This window comes from Pecten maximus, chromosome 12, assembly GCF_902652985.1.
Source record: "Pecten maximus chromosome 12, xPecMax1.1, whole genome shotgun sequence".
Classification (NCBI taxonomy): domain Eukaryota; kingdom Metazoa; phylum Mollusca; class Bivalvia; order Pectinida; family Pectinidae; genus Pecten; species Pecten maximus.
Window position 1 is genome coordinate 39,614,152 of NC_047026.1, and position 21,281 is coordinate 39,635,432.

The following is a 21,281-nucleotide window of genomic DNA, read 5'->3' on the forward strand; positions in this document are numbered from 1 at the left end:
CTTGTGTTGGAGTTATCTCCCTTTATGATATAAGGTATAAACTGACAAGGTATATTAAACATTATATATAATACTTGTATTAGAGTTATCTCCCTTTATGATATATACATTACACATTATAAATGGTACTTGTATTAGAGTTATCACCCTTTATGAGATATACATTACACATTATAAATGGTACTTGTATTAGAGTTATCTCCCTTAACCATTAATTAACAAGGCATTACATGAATTCCATCGCACGAAGAACTGATCACAAATGTAAATCTATTTATAGAAACAGCGACCTCAATTGTGACTCCAGGTGGTTGAATTCAAATCACACACTAGTCAAAATGACTGTTTATAAGTAAATGTAGAAGGTTTTAAAGTTGTGAGGGAATAATGAACTTGACCAAAACACAGATTTCTAGTCTCACAAAAAATTTTCAAAGCTAAACTTATTTAAAAAGGAGATTCCTTTCACATAATCAGAAGAGTACTTATGGGTAGAACCGCACAGGCCTTTTACAACTCATTGCCATCACATACTTCACATTCTATTTTGATGCCAATTTTATTCTATTGACTGATCATTTAAAATATGGTGGAGTTAAAAAACCAAAATTTTTCATGATTTCACATTTTTGTATTTAAATTGAAATTTTGTTCATGTAGTTTTTTATATGCAATTTTCACACCTGTCTGATAGGTACAGAATATCAGCCCTCGACCAAAATCAATCTCTAACAAGCGAATGAATATTTTGGTAATAATGAGTGACATAATCAATCTATAACAGTTGAATGATTATTTTGGTAATAATGAGGGACATAATCAATCTGTAACAGGTGAATGAATATTTTGGTAATAATTAGGAACATTCTATACTTACCTAGAGACCAAATGTCCGCCTTGGTGTTGTACGGGCTGTCCTTCAGCGTCTCACACATGATCACTTCAGGGGCCATCCTGTCAATACAAGTACATTTCGTTATGATATATTTTTATAAGCCATTTCCCATTTTGTACTTAATTCTGTAATAAATAATTTACCATATCGTCCCAGTCATGATTATTGCAGTTCAGTAAAAATCCTAACTGAAGTTGTTCCATTGTGTTTGCTGGCTTAGTTTATCACTCCATCAACAACTAGGGTCATTTTGAGGTCATTTTTTAGTTGTCTTGTAGTAGTTGGTGACTACCTCACTTAACAACATACAGGACCATCCAGACCAATAAAGTAAGGTTTCTTGCCCATTCCTCATAATCCTGAGAAACCAAAACTGACACAGAAAAGGAGTGATTAACCACACATCTCGGATCTCCACCTGAGTTTATGTAGCTAGTGCTCTAACTGACTGAGGGAGTGATAAACCACACACCTCGGATCTCCACGTGGCTAGCGCTCTAACTGACTGAGGGAGTGATAAACCACACACCTCGGATCTCCACCTGAGTTTATGTAGCTAGCACTCTAACTGACTGAGGGAGTGATAAACTACACACCTCGGATCTCCATGTGGCTAGCGCTCTAACTGACTGAGGGAGTGATAAACCACACACCTCGGATCTCCACCTGAGTTTATGTGACTAGCGCTCTAACTGACTGAGGGAGTGATAAACCACACACCTCGGATGTGATAAACCACACACCTCGGATCTCCACCTGAGTTTATGTGGCTAGTGCTCTAACTGACTGAGGGAGTGATAAACCACACACCTCGGATCTCCACGTGGCTAGCGCTCTAACTGACTGAGGGAGTAATAAACCACACACCTCGGATCTCCACGTGGCTAGCGCTCTAACTGACTGAGGGAGTGATAAACCACACACCTCGGATGTGATAAACCACACACCTCGGATCTCCACCTGAGTTTATGTGGCTAGTGCTCTAACTGACTGAGGGAGTGATAAACCACACACCTCGGATCTCCACGTGGCTAGCGCTCTAACTGACTGAGGGAGTGATAAACCACACACCTCGGATCTCCACGTGGCTAGTGCTCTAACTGACTGAGGGAGTGATAAACCACACACCTCGGATCTCCACGTGGCTAGCGCTCTAACTAACTGAGGGAGTAATAAACCACACACCTCGGATCTCCACGTGGCTAGCGCTCTAACTGACTGAGGGAGTGATAAACCACACACCTCGGATGTGATAAACCACACACCTCGGATCTCCACCTGAGTTTATGTGGCTAGTGCTCTAACTGACTGAGGGAGTGATAAACCACACACCTCGGATCTCCACGTGGCTAGCGCTCTAACTGACTGAGGGAGTGATAAACCACACACCTCGGATCTCCACGTGGCTAGTGCTCTAACTGACTGAGGGAGTGATAAACCACACACCTCGGATCTCCACGTGGCTAGCGCTCTAACTAACTGAGGGAGTAATAAACCACACACCTCGGATCTCCACGTGGCTAGCGCTCTAACTGACTGAGGGAGTGATAAACCACACACCTCGGATGTGATAAACCACACACCTCGGATCTCCACCTGAGTTTATGTGGCTAGTGCTCTAACTGACTGAGGGAGTGATAAACCACACACCTCGGATCTCCACGTGGCTAGCGCTCTAACTGACTGAGGGAGTGATAAACCACACACCTCGGATCTCCATGTGGCTAGCGCTCTAACTGACTGAGGGAGTGATAAACCACACACCTCGGATCTCCATGTGGCTTGCGCTCTAACTGACTGAGGGAGTGATAAACCACACACCTCGGATGTGATAAACCACACACCTCGGATCTCCATCTGAGTTTATGTGGCTAGCGCTCTAACTGACTGAGGGAGTGATAAACCACACACCTCGGATCTCCATGTGGCTAGCGCTCTAACTGACTGAGGGAGTGATAAACCACACACCTCGGATGTGATAAACCACACACCTCGGATCTCCACCTGAGTTTATGTGGCTAGCGCTCTAACTGACTGAGGGAGTGATAAACCACACACCTCGGATCTCCACCTGAGGTCATGTGGCTAGCGCTCTAACTGACTGAGGGAGTGATAAACCACACACCTCGGATGTGATAAACCACACACCTCGGATGTGATAAACCACACACCTCGGATCTCCACCTAAGTTTATGTAGCTAGCGCTCTAACTGACTGAGGGAGTGATAAACCACACACCTCAGATCTCCACCTAAGTTTATGTAGCTAGCGCTCTAACTGACTGAGGGAGTGATAAACCACACACCTCGGATGTGATAAACCACACACCTCAGATCTCCACCCGAGTTTATGTAGCTAGCACTCTAACTGACTGAGCCCCTTGTCCCGTTATATGTTAGTTCCCTACTTTAAGTCTAGGTATTAGCCACCTGAGTTTACTATAGGATATTATAGCAACTCTGTAAATTATAGCTCCACTACTGGTCATAATATTCATACCAATAAGGTGAGGTCTGAGGAATAAGATAAGTTTTGGAGAAAAAAGTGTTAAAGTTGACATGAAGCTAATTTCATTTCTTGACACATACACGACTCAGTAAGATAGAGTGAAGTTTTCAAAAAATCTGGGAAATATTCAAAAGGTCGAAACTCACCAATTGATCTAGAAATACAAACTACAACAAGGACTATCAAGGGTTTAGCTTTCTATATAGTTTTTAAGGTGTAACAACTTATGTTGATAATAGTGTTTCTGCCACCTACCAGTAAGGGGTTCCTATGAAGGAGTCTCTTCGCTGGGCAGTTCTTGTGTTCTTGGCCGACACACCAAAATCAGCTGGATAAATATACAGAAAAGTCAACAATTATTTTGTAATGTAACATAAACATCTACACTCCTATAGTCAAACAAGACAACAGTGGACACAAGGATCCTATAACAACACAAATTTCATCTCCAATTTTTCCATGTAGAATTTTAATAGTCACAAAAAACTAATGCAATTTTTAATGTTAGTTACGAAACGGTAGGATGGGCTGGTTGTTTTTTATGACCTGTCTGATCAATAAAAATGACCTTTTGGTGTTCAGGCTAAATATTATGAGACATTTTTGTCCAACAGTTTATGAGCACAAATATGTGTACATTTCCATGATCTGTATATATTGCTATAACAGTACATGTATATTGATGCCAACTTCATTTTCTTTTTTGGGACAAAATTTGTTGAAAATGATCATGATAAATAGCACCATTGTTCCATTTCCGACATAAAACTGTGAATCATAACAAAGGCTGAGTTATCTCCCCTTTAACACATGCTGAAAACATCTTGGATTTATTTCCCTTTACTAAAGTCTACATATATATGGACCGAGATGGAAATGAAATAACAACTATGATTGGTCCTAACCCATTGTTTGGGTTATGATTGGACAAAGCTTGTTGGTAAATGGTCTAACTGTGGTTTAATGATGGTCTACCCCTTGGGTTCATGATGTTCCCCTGTTGGGTTAATGATTGGTCTCCCCTTGTTTAAAATGTCTAACAACACTTTGGGATTATGATTGGTCTACCCCCTGTTGGGTTAATGATTGGTTTGCCCCCTGTTGGGTTAATGATTAGTCTACCCCCTGTTGGGTTAATGATTGGTCTACCCCTTGTTGGGTAAATGATTGGTTTACCCCTTGTTGGGTTAATGATTGGTCTACCCCTGTTGGGTTAATGATTGGTCTGCCCCTTGTTGGGTTAATGATTGGTCTACCTCCTGTTGGGTTAATGATTGGTCTATCTCTTGTTGGGTTAATGATTGGTCTACCCCGTTGTTGGGTTAATGATTGGTCTACCCCCTGTTGGGTTAATGATTGGTCTACCCCTTGTTGGGTTAATGATTGGTCTATCTCTTGTTGGGTTAATGATTGGTCTACCCCTTGTTGGGTTAATGATTGGTCTACCCCTGTTGGGTTAATGATTGGTCTACCCCCTGTTGGGTTAATGATTGGTCTACCCCTTGTTGGGTTAATGATTGGTCTACCCCGTTGGGTTAATGATTGATCTACCCCTTGTTGGGTTAATGATTGGTCTACCCCTTGTTGGGTTAATGATTGGTCTACCCCTTGTTGGGTTAATGATTGGTCTACCCCGTTGGGTTAATGATTGGTCTACCCCTTGTTGGGTTAATGATTGGTCTACCCCCTTGTTGGGTTAATGATTGGTCTACCCCTTGTTGGGTTAATGATTGGTCTACCCCTTGTTGGGTTAATGATTGGTCTATCCCTTGTTGGGTTAATGATTGGTCTACCCCTTGTTGGGTTAATGATTGGTCTACCCCTTGTTGGGTTAATGATTGGTCTACCCCTGTTGCGTTAATGATTGGTCTACGCCTTGTTGGGTTAATGATTGGTCTACCCCCTGTTGGGTTAATGATTGGTCTACCCCCTGTTGGGTTAATGATTGGTCTACCCCTGTTGGGTTAATGATTGGTCTATCCCTTGTTAGGTTAATGATTGGTCTACCCCCTGTTGGGTTAATGATTGGTCTACCCCTGTTGGGTTAATGATTGGTCTACCCCCTGTTGGGTTAATGATTGGTCTAACCCCTGTTGGGTTAATGATTGGTCTCCCCCTTGTTGGGTTAATGATTGGTCTACCCCTTGTTGGGTTAATGATTGGTCTAACTGTTATACAGTAGTAAATGATCTACAATTTTGATTACATTAATACACATCAATAAATATAATCCAAATGCTATGTACCCAGTTTGACCTCCCCTTCGAGGGTGAGGAGGACGTTGCCAGCCTTGATGTCTCGATGAATCACATGGTTTTTATGGAGAAAGTGCAGTGCCACACATATCTCGTGACAGACGTAGCGGATCATACTCTCTGTGAGGGGTTTCTCCAGGTCCACCATAATGCTGTCCAAGGCACCTCCTCCACAAAATTCAATGTACATCTGAAATGACGAAATTTAATCGTCACTGAATAATAACTCACCATACACGTATATAGTGTCTGTATCAATCATTGGCCTATAAAAGGCCACAACCAATTGTTCCTACCAAATATGGTTTTGGAAAGTTCAGTCTCGTTTTTATTTGGTAGAATAGTTTATAAAAGATACAAGATCATATTTTATCTATATTGTATCTGTCATCTATACAGAATTTGAACCAAGATAAACAAAACTTTATTAGGGTTTGCTTATTTTATCAATGGTATGACGTCTTTTTCAGAATAAATGGGGTACCACTATTTACTTTGTATTTCCTTGCTGAAAATAAAAGAGGTCTTTTTTTATTTTCTATACTTCAAAAGTCTATTGGGATGACTTCAATGCTTATTCTGTTTAATGAAAAATAAGTACTACATTTGACACTCAGATTTAAATGGGTAATAGTAAGGAATGTTTAGATCTAATATCAGTATAATATGGCCTGGCGGGTGTCATGCTATCAGGTGTGACATTCCAGTATGATGATACTATAACATTGACCCAGGGTGACATCATGCTGCTGTGTCCAGTGTGACATTTCAGTCTGATGACACTTTAATGAGGTCTGGGGCGACGTCATGCTACTGTGTCCAGTGTGATATTTCAGTATGATGATACTATAATGAAGACCCAGGGCGACGTCATGCTACTGTGTCCAGGTGTGACATTTCAGTCTGATGATACTATAATGAGGTCTGGGGTGATGTCATGCTACTGTGTCCAGTGTGACATTTCTGTGTGATGATACTATAATGAGGTCTGGGGTGACATCATGCTTCTGTGTCCAGGTGTGACATTTCTGTGTGATGATACTATAATGAGGTCTGGGGTGACATCATGCTACTGTGTCCAGGTATGACATTTCAGTCTGATGATACTATAATGAGGTCTGGGGTGACATCATGCTACTGTGTCCAGGTGTGATATTTCAGTGTGATGATACTATAACATTGACCCAGGGTGACATCATGCTACTGTGTCCAGGTGTGACATTTCTGTGTGATGATGCTATAATGAGGTCTGGGGTGATGTCATGCTTCTGTGTCCAGGTGTGGCATTTCAGTCTGATGATACTATAATGAGGTCTGGGGTGATGTCATGCTACTGTGTAACTGTGTCCAGTGTGACATTTCAGTCTGATGACACTATAACATTGACCCAGGGTGACATCATGCTACTGTGTCCAGGTTGCGACATTTCAGTCTGATGATACTATAATGAGGTCTGGGGTGATGTCATGCTACCATGTCCAGTGTGATATATCAGTGTGACGATACTATAATGAGGTCTGGGGTGACATCATACTTGGTTTGGTTTGTTTTTGTTTAACGTCCTATTAACAGCCAGGGTCATTTAAGGACATGCCAGGTTTTTGCGGTGGAGGAAAGCCGGAGTACCCGAATAAAAACCACCGGCCTTCGGTCAGTACCTGGCAACTGCCCCACGTAGGTTTCGAACTCGCAACCCAGAGGTGGAGGGCTAGTGATAAAGTGTCGGTACACCTTAACCACTCGGCCACCGCGGCCCCGACATCAAACTACTGTGTCCAGGTGTGACATTTCAATGTGACAATACTATAATGAGGTCTGGCGTCACATCATACTACTGTGTCCAGGTGTGACATTTCGATGTGACAATACTATATTGAGGTCTGGCGTGACATCATACTACTGTGTCCAGGTGTGACATTTCAGTGCGATAGCACTATAAATTAATAAAAGCATCCTGGAGTGGCTCCTTCATGCGTGGAAACCCTCTAAACATTATACCTTGTCTGTTGTTAAGACATAAAACCTCAAAGATTTATTTGGACATCAAACCGTATTTTTGGCTGTTAATTTTACAGTTTAATCTGCATACAAATAGAAGCTCTATAAAACATTTATCAGACCTGGAGTTCTCAGTATTGATTCAATGATATACAGCCTTAATTCAAATCTATTCTTCTTCAGCCAGAACCTTACAGGACAGAAAATCAATAGTACAGTATTCCCTTCCACTCTTTACACAAATGTTGATAAAAGTGAAGAAAAATTAGTAAAACTTCCTTCAAACTTGAATTTCAACAAATCAAATGATAAACAAAAATAATGGATAAATATATAAATAGAAAATATTGTTTAGCCTGATATTTTATAGATATAGATATTTCCCTGTCCTTGGGTTAAGATGGGGTGAGATTGGAAGAACAAAATACCAGGTATGTCCTCAGCCTTCCTATATTACCGTGTTAATATTGAGTGTAAAAATTATTGAAAGACAAGAGCTTTGACAGAACTTTTCCAGTGGGAGGAGATCTAGAGGGAATAATTAGGATGGAGGGAGTGTTGTATATTTGGATTAAATGTTCCTCAAACATTTTAAGGGATCAATATTGGAGATGATATTCTGACCAAAGGGTTTACATTTTTAAACGCAGTAATATCCTCCACACCCGGACATATTCAAATGTATGTTACATTTTAACAATTACAATGTCATCGGAGATTATTTCCTACAAAACAATACTTCCTTAATTACATTGTTTTGATGTTTCTATCAGATGTAAAGTCTTTTTTATTCTGCATATCAATCATGAAACTTTTTTAAGCAAAGATTAAAACAACCAAGAAATTTGCTTTTCAGTAAAAAAAAAACTTCCCTATGTCCAATTTTCTGAATATAGCTATGAAATGATAATGTATAGTATATGACTCAACTTAAAACTGTAAACACATCCATCACCAGACCCCCCCTTCCATAAATGTTCCTTGACCTAAGGAGATTCCTTCATTTCTAATTACCCATAACGAAGCAATTACTGGATTTAAGGAACAGATCTTAGTTAAGGAGCTGAAATCCTATTATGCTTTCCTATGGAAAATTTTAAGATGAGGGATTTCCTTAAGATGATGAAAATTCCAGTTGTATTTTATAGATCTCACACCAGCAGGCTAGGACCAATTATGTACTGATGAGGTAATTAGTATCTATTTTACAGCTCTTTACTTTAGGTAGCTTTGTCAGTAAAATATATAAACGTTTGGTAGTAAAATTGAACGAAGGCTATAAATCCTATCAAGTAAAGATACTAAATGTAATCTACTAAAATTTTGGTGCAGGAAACATTTCGCTAAAGACATACATGTATACTTATATGGGTATAAACACAGTGTGATCACTTTAGGTAATAGATAGTAAATAAGATTTATGGCCAGGAAAAAGTGATAAATGGTCAACAAAGGGCAATAACTCCTCAAATAGAGAGTAACGTTTCAGTAAGGTATACCTGTATGTAAGATACGGCACATATCGTCCAATCTAAGAGGATTTTTGTACATACTGTCCAATCTGAGAGGATTTTTGTACATATTGTCAAATCCGAGAGAGTTATTGTACATCTCATCAAATATTAATCCGAGAGGATTTTTGTACATATTGCCCAATCTGTGAGGATTTTTGTACATATTGTCCAATCTGTGAGGATTTTTGTACATATTGTCCAATCTGTGAGGATTTTTGTACATATTGTCCAATCTGTGAGGATTTTTGTACATATTGCCCAATCTGTGAGGATTTTTGTACATATTGTCCAATCTGTGAGGATTTTTGTACATATTGTCCAATCTGTGAGGATTTTTGTACATATTGTCCAATCTGTGAGGATTTTTGTACATATTGTCCAATCTGTGAGGATTTTTGTACATATTGTCCAATCTGTGAGGATTTTTGTACATATTGTCCAATCTGTGAGGATTTTTGTACATATTGTCCAATCTGTGAGGATTTTTGTACATATTGCCAAATCTGTGAGGATTTTTGTACATATTGTCCAATCTGTGAGGATTTTTGTACATATTGTCCAATCTGTGAGGATTTTTGTACATATTGTCCAATCTGACATGATTTTGATTGCAATCTGAGATTATAAAATCTGACAAGTAAACAAACATCTACTTCCTTATTTACAAGCCCCACCCACATTAACATTAAGAATGGGCTCATTTCATTTATGTCTTCAACAGGAAGCAAATATCGACACCACATGTTAACTGTAGGATCAGTGGCCAGGTAAATGTCTATACCGGACACATTAACTGTAGGATCAGTGGCCAGGTAAATGTCTATACCGGACACATTAACTGTAGGATCAGTGGCCAGGTAAATGTCTATACCGGACACATTAACATCTAGGATCAGTGGCCAGGTAAATGTCTATACCGGACACATTAACATGTAGGATCAGTGGCCAGGTAAATGTCTATACCGGACACATTAACATCTAGGATCAGTGGCCAGGTAAATGTCTATACCGGACACATTAACTGTAGGATCAGAGGCCAGGTAAATGTCTATACCGGACACATTAACTGTAGGATCAGTGGCCAGGTAAATGTCTATACCGGACACATTAACAGTAGGATCAGTGGCCAGGTAAATGTCTATACCGGACACATTAACTGTAGGATCAGTGGCCAGGTAAATGTCTATACCGGACACATTAACTGTAGGATCAGTGGCCAGGTAAATGTCTATACCGGACACATTAACTGTAGGATCAGTGGCCAGGTAAATGTCTATACCGGACACATTAACTGTAGGATCAGTGGCCAGGTAAATGTCTATACCGGACACATTAACATCTAGGATCAGTGGCCAGGTAAATGTCTATACCGGACACATTAAATGTAGGATCAGTGGCCAGGTAAATGTCTATACCGGACACATTAACTGTAGGATCAGTGGCCAGGTAAATGTCTATACCGGACACATTAACATCTAGGATCAGTGGCCAGGTAAATGTCTATACCGGACACATTAACATCTAGGATCAGTGGCCAGGTAAATGTCTATACCGGATACATTAACATCTAGGATCAGTGGCCAGGTAAATGTCTATACCGGACACATTAACTGTAGGATCAGTGGCCAGGTAAATGTCTATACCGGATACATTAACATCTAGGATCAGTGGCCAGGTAAATGTCTATACCGGATACATTAACATCTAGGATCAGTGGCCAGGTAAATGTCTATACCGGACACATTAACTGTAGGATCAGTGGCCAGGTAAATGTCTATACCGGACACATTAACTGTAGGATCAGTGGCCAGGTAAATGTCTATACCGGACACATTAACATCTAGGATCAGTGGCCAGGTAAATGTCTATACCGGACACATTAACTATAGGATCAGTGGCCAGGTAAATGTCTATACCGGACACATTAACTATAGGATCAGTGGCCAGGTAAATGTCTATACCGGACACATTAACTGTAGGATCAGTGGCCAGGTAAATGTCTATACCGGACACATTAACTGTAGGATCAGTGGCCAGGTAAATGTCTATACCGGACACATTAACTGTAGGATCAGTGGCCAGGTAAATGTCTATACCAGGACACATTAACTGTAGGATCAGTGGCCAGGTAAATGTCTATACCGGACACATTAACATCTAGGATCAGTGGCCAGGTAAATGTCTATACCGGACACATTAACTGTAGGATCAGTGGCCAGGTAAATGTCTATACCGGACACATTAACTGTAGGATCAGTGGCCAGGTAAATGTCTATACCGGACACATTAACTGTAGGATCAGTGGCCAGGTAAATGTCTATACCGGACACATTAACATGTAGGATCAGTGGCCAGGTAATGTCTATACCTAGGATCAGTGGCCAGGTAAATGTCTATACCGGACACATTAACTGTAGGATCAGTGGCCAGGTAAATGTCTATACCGGACACATTAACTGTAGGATCAGTGGCCAGGTAAATGTCTATACCGGACACATTAACTGTAGGATCAGAGGCCAGGTAAATGTCTATACCGGAAACATTAACATCTAGGATCAGTGGCCAGGTAAATGTCTATACTGGAAACATTAACATCTAGGATCAGTGGCCAGGTAAATGTCTATACCGGACACATTAACTGTAGGATCAGTGGCCAGGTAAATGTCTATACCGGACACATTAACATCTAGGATCAGTGGCCAGGTAAATGTCTATACTGGACACATTAACTGTAGGATCAGTGGCCAGGTAAATGTCTATACCGGACACATTAACATCTAGGATCAGTGGCCAGGTAAATGTCTATACCGGACACATTAACTGTAGGATCAGTGGCCAGGTAAATGTCTATACCGGACACATTAACTGTAGGATCAGTGGCCAGGTAAATGTCTATACCGGACACATTAACATCTAGGATCAGTGGCCAGGTAAATGTCTATACCGGACACATTAACATCTAGGATCAGTGGCCAGGTAAATGTCTATACCGGACACATTAACATCTAGGATCAGAGGCCAGGTAAATGTCTATACCGGACACATTAACATCTAGGATCAGTGACCAGGTAAATGTCTATACCGGACACATTAACTGTAGGATCAGTGACCAGGTAAATGTCTATACCGGACACATTAACTGTAGGATCAGTGGCCAGGTAAATGTCTATACCGGACACATTAACTGTAGGATCAGTGGCCAGGTAAATGTCTATACCGGACACATTAACATCTAGGATCAGTGGCCAGGTAAATGTCTATACCGGACACATTAACTGTAGGATCAGTGACCAGGTAAATGTCTATACCAGAAACATTAACATCTAGGATCAGTGGCCAGGTAAATGTCTATACCGGACACATTAACTGTAGGATCAGTGGCCAGGTAAATGTCTATACCGGACACATTAACATCTAGGATCAGTGGCCAGGTAAATGTCTATACCGGACACATTAACTGTAGGATCAGTGGCCAGGTAAATGTCTATACCGGACACATTAACATCTAGGATCAGTGGCCAGGTAAATGTCTATACCGGACACATTAACATCTAGGATCAGTGGCCAGGTAAATGTCTATACCGGACACATTAACATCTAGGATCAGTGGCCAGGTAAATGTCTATACCGGACACATTAACTGTAGGATCAGTGGCCAGGTAAATGTCTATACCGGACACATTAACATCTAGGATCAGTGGCCAGGTAAATGTCTATACCGGACACATTAACATCTAGGATCAGTGGCCAGGTAAATGTCTATACCGGACACATTAACTGTAGGATCAGTGGCCAGGTAAATGTCTATACCGGACACATTAACATCTAGGATCAGTGGCCAGGTAAATGTCTATACCTGGACACATTAACATCTAGGATCAGTGGCCAGGTAAATGTCTATACCGGACACATTAACTATAGGATCAGTGACCAGGTAAATGTCTATACCGGACACATTAACTGTAGGATCAGTGGCCAGGTAAATGTCTATACCGGACACATTAACATCTAGGATCAGTGGCCAGGTAAATGTCTATACCGGACACATTAACATCTAGGATCAGTGGCCAGGTAAATGTCTATACCGGACACATTAACATCTAGGATCAGTGGCCAGGTAAATGTCTATACCGGACACATTAACATCTAGGATCAGTGGCCAGGTAAATGTCTATACCGGACACATTAACTGTAGGATCAGTGGCCAGGTAAATGTCTATACCGGACACATTAACATCTAGGATCAGTGGCCAGGTAAATGTCTATACCGGACACATTAACATCTAGGATCAGTGGCCAGGTAAATGTCTATACCGGACACATTAACTATAGGATCAGTGGCCAGGTAAATGTCTATACCGGACACATTAACTATAGGATCAGTGGCCAGGTAAATGTCTATACCGGACACATTAACTGTAGGATCAGTGGCCAGGTAAATGTCTATACCGGACACATTAACTGTAGGATCAGTGGCCAGGTAAATGTCTATACCGGACACATTAACTGTAGGATCAGTGGCCAGGTAAATGTCTATACCGGACACATTAACATCTAGGATCAGTGGCCAGGTAAATGTCTATACCGGACACATTAACATCTAGGATCAGTGGCCAGGTAAATGTCTATACCGGACACATTAACTGTAGGATCAGTGGCCAGGTAAATGTCTATACCGGACACATTAACTGTAGGATCAGTGGCCAGGTAAATGTCTATACCGGACACATTAACATCTAGGATCAGTGGCCAGGTAAATGTCTATACCGGACACATTAACTGTAGGATCAGTGGCCAGGTAAATGTCTATACCGGACACATTAACTGTAGGATCAGTGGCCAGGTAAATGTCTATACCGGACACATTAACTGTAGGATCAGTGGCCAGGTAAATGTCTATACCGGACACATTAACATCTAGGATCAGTGGCCAGGTAAATGTCTATACCGGACACATTAACTGTAGGATCAGTGGCCAGGTAAATGTCTATACCGGACACATTAACATCTAGGATCAGTGGCCAGGTAAATGTCTATACCGGACACATTAACTGTAGGATCAGTGGCCAGGTAAATGTCTATACCGGACACATTAACTGTAGGATCAGTGGCCAGGTAAATGTCTATACCGGACACATTAACTGTAGGATCAGTGGCCAGGTAAATGTCTATACCGGACACATTAACTGTAGGATCAGTGGCCAGGTAAATGTCTATACCGGACACATTAACTGTAGGATCAGTGGCCAGGTAAATGTCTATACCGGACACATTAACTGTAGGATCAGTGGCCAGGTAAATGTCTATACCGGACACATTAACATCTAGGATCAGTGGCCAGGTAAATGTCTATACCGGACACATTAACTGTAGGATCAGTGGCCAGGTAAATGTCTATACCGGACACATTAACATCTAGGATCAGAGGCCAGGTAAATGTCTATACCGGACACATTAACTGTAGGATCAGTGGCCAGGTAAATGTCTATACCGGACACATTAACTGTAGGATCAGTGGCCAGGTAAATGTCTATACCGGACACATTAACATCTAGGATCAGTGGCCAGGTAAATGTCTATACCGGACACATTAACTGTAGGATCAGTGGCCAGGTAAATGTCTATACCGGACACATTAACATCTAGGATCAGTGGCCAGGTAAATGTCTATACCGGACACATTAACTGTAGGATCAGTGGCCAGGTAAATGTCTATACCGGACACATTAACTGTAGGATCAGTGGCCAGGTAAATGTCTATACCGGACACATTAACTGTAGGATCAGTGGCCAGGTAAATGTCTATACCGGACACATTAACTGTAGGATCAGTGGCCAGGTAAATGTCTATACCGGACACATTAACTGTAGGATCAGTGGCCAGGTAAATGTCTATACCGGACACATTAACTGTAGGATCAGTGGCCAGGTAAATGTCTATACCGGACACATTAACTGTAGGATCAGTGGCCAGGTAAATGTCTATACCGGACACATTAACTGTAGGATCAGTGGCCAGGTAAATGTCTATACCGGACACATTAACTGTAGGATCAGTGGCCAGGTAAATGTCTATACCGGACACATTAACTGTAGGATCAGTGCCAGGTAAATGTCTATACCGGACACATTAACTGTAGGATCAGTGGCCAGGTAAATGTCTATACCGGACACATTAACATCTAGGATCAGTGGCCAGGTAAATGTCTATACCGGACACATTAACTGTAGGATCAGTGGCCAGGTAAATGTCTATACCGGACACATTAACTGTAGGATCAGTGGCCAGGTAAATGTCTATACCGGAAACATTAACATCTAGGATCAGTGGCCAGGTAAATGTCTATACCGGACACATTAACTGTAGGATCAGTGGCCAGGTAAATGTCTATACCGGACACATTAACATCTAGGATCAGTGGCCAGGTAAATGTCTATACCGGACACATTAACTGTAGGATCAGTGGCCAGGTAAATGTCTATACCGGACACATTAACTGTAGGATCAGTGACCAGGTAAATGTCTATACCGGACACATTAACATCTAGGATCAGTGGCCAGGTAAATGTCTATACCGGACACATTAACTGTAGGATCAGTGGCCAGGTAAATGTCTATACCGGACACATTAACATCTAGGATCAGTGGCCAGGTAAATGTCTATACCGGACACATTAACTGTAGGATCAGTGGCCAGGTAAATGTCTATACCGGACACATTAACTGTAGGATCAGTGGCCAGGTAAATGTCTATACCGGACACATTAACATCTAGGATCAGTGGCCAGGTAAATGTCTATACCGGACACATTAACTGTAGGATCAGTGGCCAGGTAAATGTCTATACCGGACACATTAACTGTAGGATCAGTGGCCAGGTAAATGTCTATACCGGACACATTAACATCTAGGATCAGTGGCCAGGTAAATGTCTATACCGGACACATTAACATCTAGGATCAGTGGCCAGGTAAATGTCTATACCGGACACATTAACTGTAGGATCAGTGGCCAGGTAAATGTCTATACCGGACACATTAACTGTAGGATCAGTGGCCAGGTAAATGTCTATACCGGACACATTAACTGTAGGATCAGTGGCCAGGTAAATGTCTATACCGGACACATTAACATGTCTCCAGGTTGTGGCCATCTTAAATGTACAGCCAATATAATGTTGATTCAACCACTTATGTGTGACCAATCATTATTTATGGTCATCTTTGAAATTGATCACATCATGATTATTGCTATGTTATTTCAGTTAGGCAGGACATTTTGGACATGATTGGTCTAAAAGACAGTCGAGCTACCAATAGATAACAATCATCCCATAGTTGTAGAGAAACTGTATGCTGAATGAAGTTTGAAATATTACCGTATCTATCCTGTAATAAGCTCATCAGTTGGCTTATTGCAGTGAACATAGCATGTATATCTATTGAGCTGCAATAAGCATGGTTAGTTTAATTACTGGGCATAGGCTTATTTCTTTAATGGAAAGTTACTATGTAATGATGATATATGAATTACCCATAAAGTGGAATCCCAGTAAAACGCTTCATATAGTGACACCACATTTTGGTGCCGACATTCGGAAAGAATGTCAATTTCGACAGCAAAGTCTTCGAGGTCCTCTTCACTTTTAATCTCCACCTGCTTCAGTGCTGCATACTGTCCTGTCTCTTTATGTAGTGCCTGCGTAAAAATAGAAAAGTACAAATTATAATGAGTCAACTGGATAATTGACTATCTTTTAATTATGAATGGTAGAAAAAAATGAGGAGTTCTGAATGATTTGATCTTCAGCAAGGTTGGCTATAGGTGTTGAATCACAGCACCTAAACATACAATATTTAGAAAATTGTGTCCTTAACCTTCAGTTATGTCCCTGACCGTTATTTGTGTCCTTGACCTTTATTTGTGTCCTTGACCATTAGTTGTGTCCTGACAACCCTGACCTTTAACCAAGTAACAAAGTGTTATCTCCACATAGCTAGCAGGCAAGAAACAGCTTTTTTTTTCATTAACAAAAAAATCACAAATATAATGGTATCTTTCGTAGTGTGTTGGTGATGACTGTAATTTGGGCCTGTAATAACAGAGCTAGTATAATTGTTACAGATATAGTGATCGCTGTATCACCTTTTAGTTGTATGTAATAAGACAACACTTAGCATACAATGTAAAATGAATTCCTTGTGAAAGAAAATATAAACAAGAGGCCCATGGGCCTTAACGGTTACTAAGTTATGAAATAATTCCGTTAATTTGATCCTTTTTGGCCCCACCCATTAGTCTAGGGGACCAGTCAGGGCCAACATATGCATAGCATCAAATTGTCATCCATACCTGCTATTTTGAACCAAGTTTATTAGAATGACTTCCAATAGAAATCAAACAAATGATAGTCAAAATTGTAATTTCCATGTATTAATTATATATATATAAAATAAAGTAAACCTCCTCCCCAGGGGCAAACGTGAGACCCCAGGGTCATGAAATCACAATTTTGGTAAAGCACCCTTCCATCTATGAATAGTATTGATTCTTCATTATTCAGGTTTTGAGAAGAAGATTTTTGAAATTTCAGGCAATTTGACCACTTTCGCCCTGCCCCTCAATCCCCTGGAGGGTGCACGTGGGGACCATATAATTCACAATTTTGGTTGACCTTTGGCCATGGAAGGTTTCTTTCGAAATTTCATTAAAATTGGTTCAGGGGTTTCTGAGAAGAAGTAAAAAATTGTTAACAAACAGACGATGGACGGACCAAAGGCGACTACAAGAAGAAATTATGAATGCTATATATATACATCATCAATACTAGCTGTACAAGATCATACACAATGCACAAAGTCAACAAACTTTTTTATCTGCAGAACAACTTCTCATTAAGGTCGGGTCTGCAGTATAATTGTCATTAATTAACAGGATATATATACACATACAACCTATAGTAAATAGAAATGAGTCATAAATATGTTCCAAATATCAAACTTAAACTTCTGACAATGCATCAAATGGCATGTTTTTTCTCCAGCAGTTTTTAAAAGCATATGAACATCTTCACTTTTAAGTACGTATACATAGCACTAAATATGAAGTGAACTTCCTGCTCATGATCTGCTGACAAGCTGATGAATAGAAGTGCTGTAGCCTCAGCCCTAACATCTTCTGATGATAATTATTTCTCAAGATTCCAAATTTTGTTTATAATCACACACATACTTTCCGGAAATGGTGCACTTTAGTACAGCAGGCAGTAGATGGTAATATATATATGCATACTTGTACATAACTTTACAAGTCAATTTCTCTTCCAAAGAAATCTACATACAAAGTGCTGATATATAACACATACCTTAGAAACATGTAACCGGAATTTTACAACATACACTGTAAGGAATTTTACAACATACACTAGCTAGTATTGTAAACGTACACTATAAAGGCATATAACCATGGCAATTTAAATTGGCATGGTAGAGCTGGTATCTTCACAGTAAACTTTTTAATTTTCACAATTATGATATTGTATAGTATTTTGGGCGAAATTTGATTTATGCTGGTCAAGAAAAGTAAAATAGCTGGTTTATTCTTTAATTAGTCAAAGTGCTAATTAAAGGCCACTCCATCATAAGTACTGTGTATGGGGGATTGAAATACAGGAGAAAAGCAGGTAGTATATCAATATAAAATGGCAGGAAATAAGACATTTTTTCAAAGTACATTCTAGATGTTTTATTGGTAAATATCACATGTCATTTTAAGGATTTTTTATTTACTTTAAAAAGGCTGTGGTTGCATTAAAGTTCTGCTGAATGTTTAAGAATTACTTTAAAACCTCATTTGAATTGGCATGATATGATTATTTTTTATTCCTAGATTGATTAATCCACGCGCAATGTCCATCATGATTTTTTATAAACCACATCGTGATTTTCCCTACGTAATTAAGTTTTTAAATTGTACACAGTTTACTACTTTTTCTATCCATATATTGATTAATCTGTATCATGATTAGATATATTTGACAACTTTCGTTAGAAGAAACTTGTCTCGGAAATTTTTTACTGATAAATCTTATATTCATAGTCACTGGACCATAAATTATGGATGACTATTCTGTACACAAAGGCTGTGTTGATGTCCACTGTCATATCTTACTATAAATGGAAAAAGGTGGACTTATATTTTATATGTTTGAGAAACGGATCTAAATTCAAAACTTTGAAGTGAAATGTTGACGAATGCCGGAAGAGTAACACCAGCCTTAAGCTTGCTTCATGACTTTGTCGCAGGTGAGACAAAAACTAAATCATGTATGATCATTTTAAAGTTAAAATCTGCAAGTCTACGTTTGTATTCAGCAATATGATGATAGATCAATGCTGAAGCTACTGAATTTCAAAACACCTTATACATATATATGTGTAGCTTAAATAAATCAACTTTACTAACCAGAATTTAAATACGACTGTGTGTCTGAAACATGACTAAAATAAACATTACATCATTACATAAGCAAGGCTATAGGGTAATATGTTAGTAACATGAAATGCTGTGATGAGAGATCTAGAACGCCTTTTTACACTAACCAATAAAATATGTAAAAGTCAAAGGTCAGCTAAAAAATCCTGTTATGATGAAATAAGGCGTGACAGCATTTATTTATCATCACACACAATTTTGTTTTGACATTCGTTGATCAATTTCTATCAGTTTTATACACAACATCATGAAAGGTTGAAACATCAACAATCAAGGCAGTCTCGGCCAAACATTACCTACTACAATAATGTACTTCTCAAACTTTTACTTGTAAACTCTGTCTGAACTATGCCATAAATTCCAAAGGTGTACATGTGTACTGTGTACATACAGGTCTCAATACTTTTCTGAACAATAATTTTATCATCCGACAAAGTAACCAGAGAATACTATCACCTGTACCTCAAGATAAGGAAGCCAATATATATACCTCATGATGTACACATACCGGACAGAAATCAGGAATATTTCTGTGTCAGGAGTTTTAAATTATAGTCTAAAACAACTATTATAATATATCAAATCTATAATGTGGTCTTCATGCATGGATATGGTCCTCAAATATGCGTAAACCTGACAATATAAATGTATGTATGTGATTTTAATTGACTACATATATTATTCATATATATATAGTTTGTCCAAACAACATGTTTTAAGACATTAATTATAACCATGTACATTTCAAATGTATATTTTTTATACATGTATATCTCTAACCAATTTATTTAAACTTTCGACTCTTTATATATCTCTAACCAACATGATACGACATTACACAAACTTAAGACCACAAACAAGTAAGACATATTATATATGTATTTTGTATATATATATGGAACATTTACGCTTCAGGCATTTTACCCTGTGTATTACTGAACACATAATTAATCACATCCTCGTTATGACTACAGATTAATGGAGGAGTCCCTTCCTGTGATATCAGATGGTCCCAACATAAAAGTCAATCAATTACAATGGTTTTTTTTAAGCCAACATTTATAGATTATGATAGGAAATCTTTGAAATTCTCACAAAATAATTGATATTATACACTCTGAGATGAGGAAACTGCCTGAGCCAGAAAAGACACAGGGATGTTTAATATGATATAATTGATAGTCCTTGACTTTGACCTCTGATCACATGACCTTTTAATAACTTGTGCAACTCCAGGCAAGACTCCTAAGATACAAAATACATGTACGTATACCTATACACAGATATGAGATAGCTGATAATTATAGCCCACTACAAGTATAAAACACACAAGTAAGACAGGATCAAATAAAATCTGATCACGTCGATGTAGAAAATTACATAATTATACATTAAAGAGGCAATATATTTTGGGAGTATTTTCAGTGAAATGGAACAATTAAAGGCATGATGATAAATGATTCAAAAGTTTCAGGTTTTATTTCTTGAAGTAGAGCCTCAAAAACATATTTATAAATCATCAACAAGGGATATATTTGATAGTTGGAAATGGACCCAAAAACTGACTAAGTTACTTTTTCAACTCTTCATGTTTTTAGTATTTATTAAATACATAT

The 21,281-nt window shown here is 39.3% G+C and overlaps 1 protein-coding gene across 4 annotated transcripts in view; it reads right to left on the minus strand.

The window, feature by feature from the left end:
- Positions 1-21,281, minus strand: part of LOC117339930 (serine/threonine-protein kinase 10-like) — a 103,938-nt gene that overhangs the window by 76,576 nt on the left and 6,081 nt on the right. For all 4 annotated transcript variants that reach the window (XM_033901643.1, XM_033901645.1, XM_033901647.1 and 1 more), the window contains exons 2-5: positions 16,705-16,869; positions 5,650-5,848; positions 3,659-3,731; positions 878-954 (exon numbers count right to left, since the gene is read on the minus strand). In XM_033901643.1, the coding sequence (XP_033757534.1) occupies positions 878-954; positions 3,659-3,731; positions 5,650-5,848; positions 16,705-16,869 (514 nt within the window). The remainder of the gene's footprint in view (positions 1-877; positions 955-3,658; positions 3,732-5,649; positions 5,849-16,704; positions 16,870-21,281) is intronic.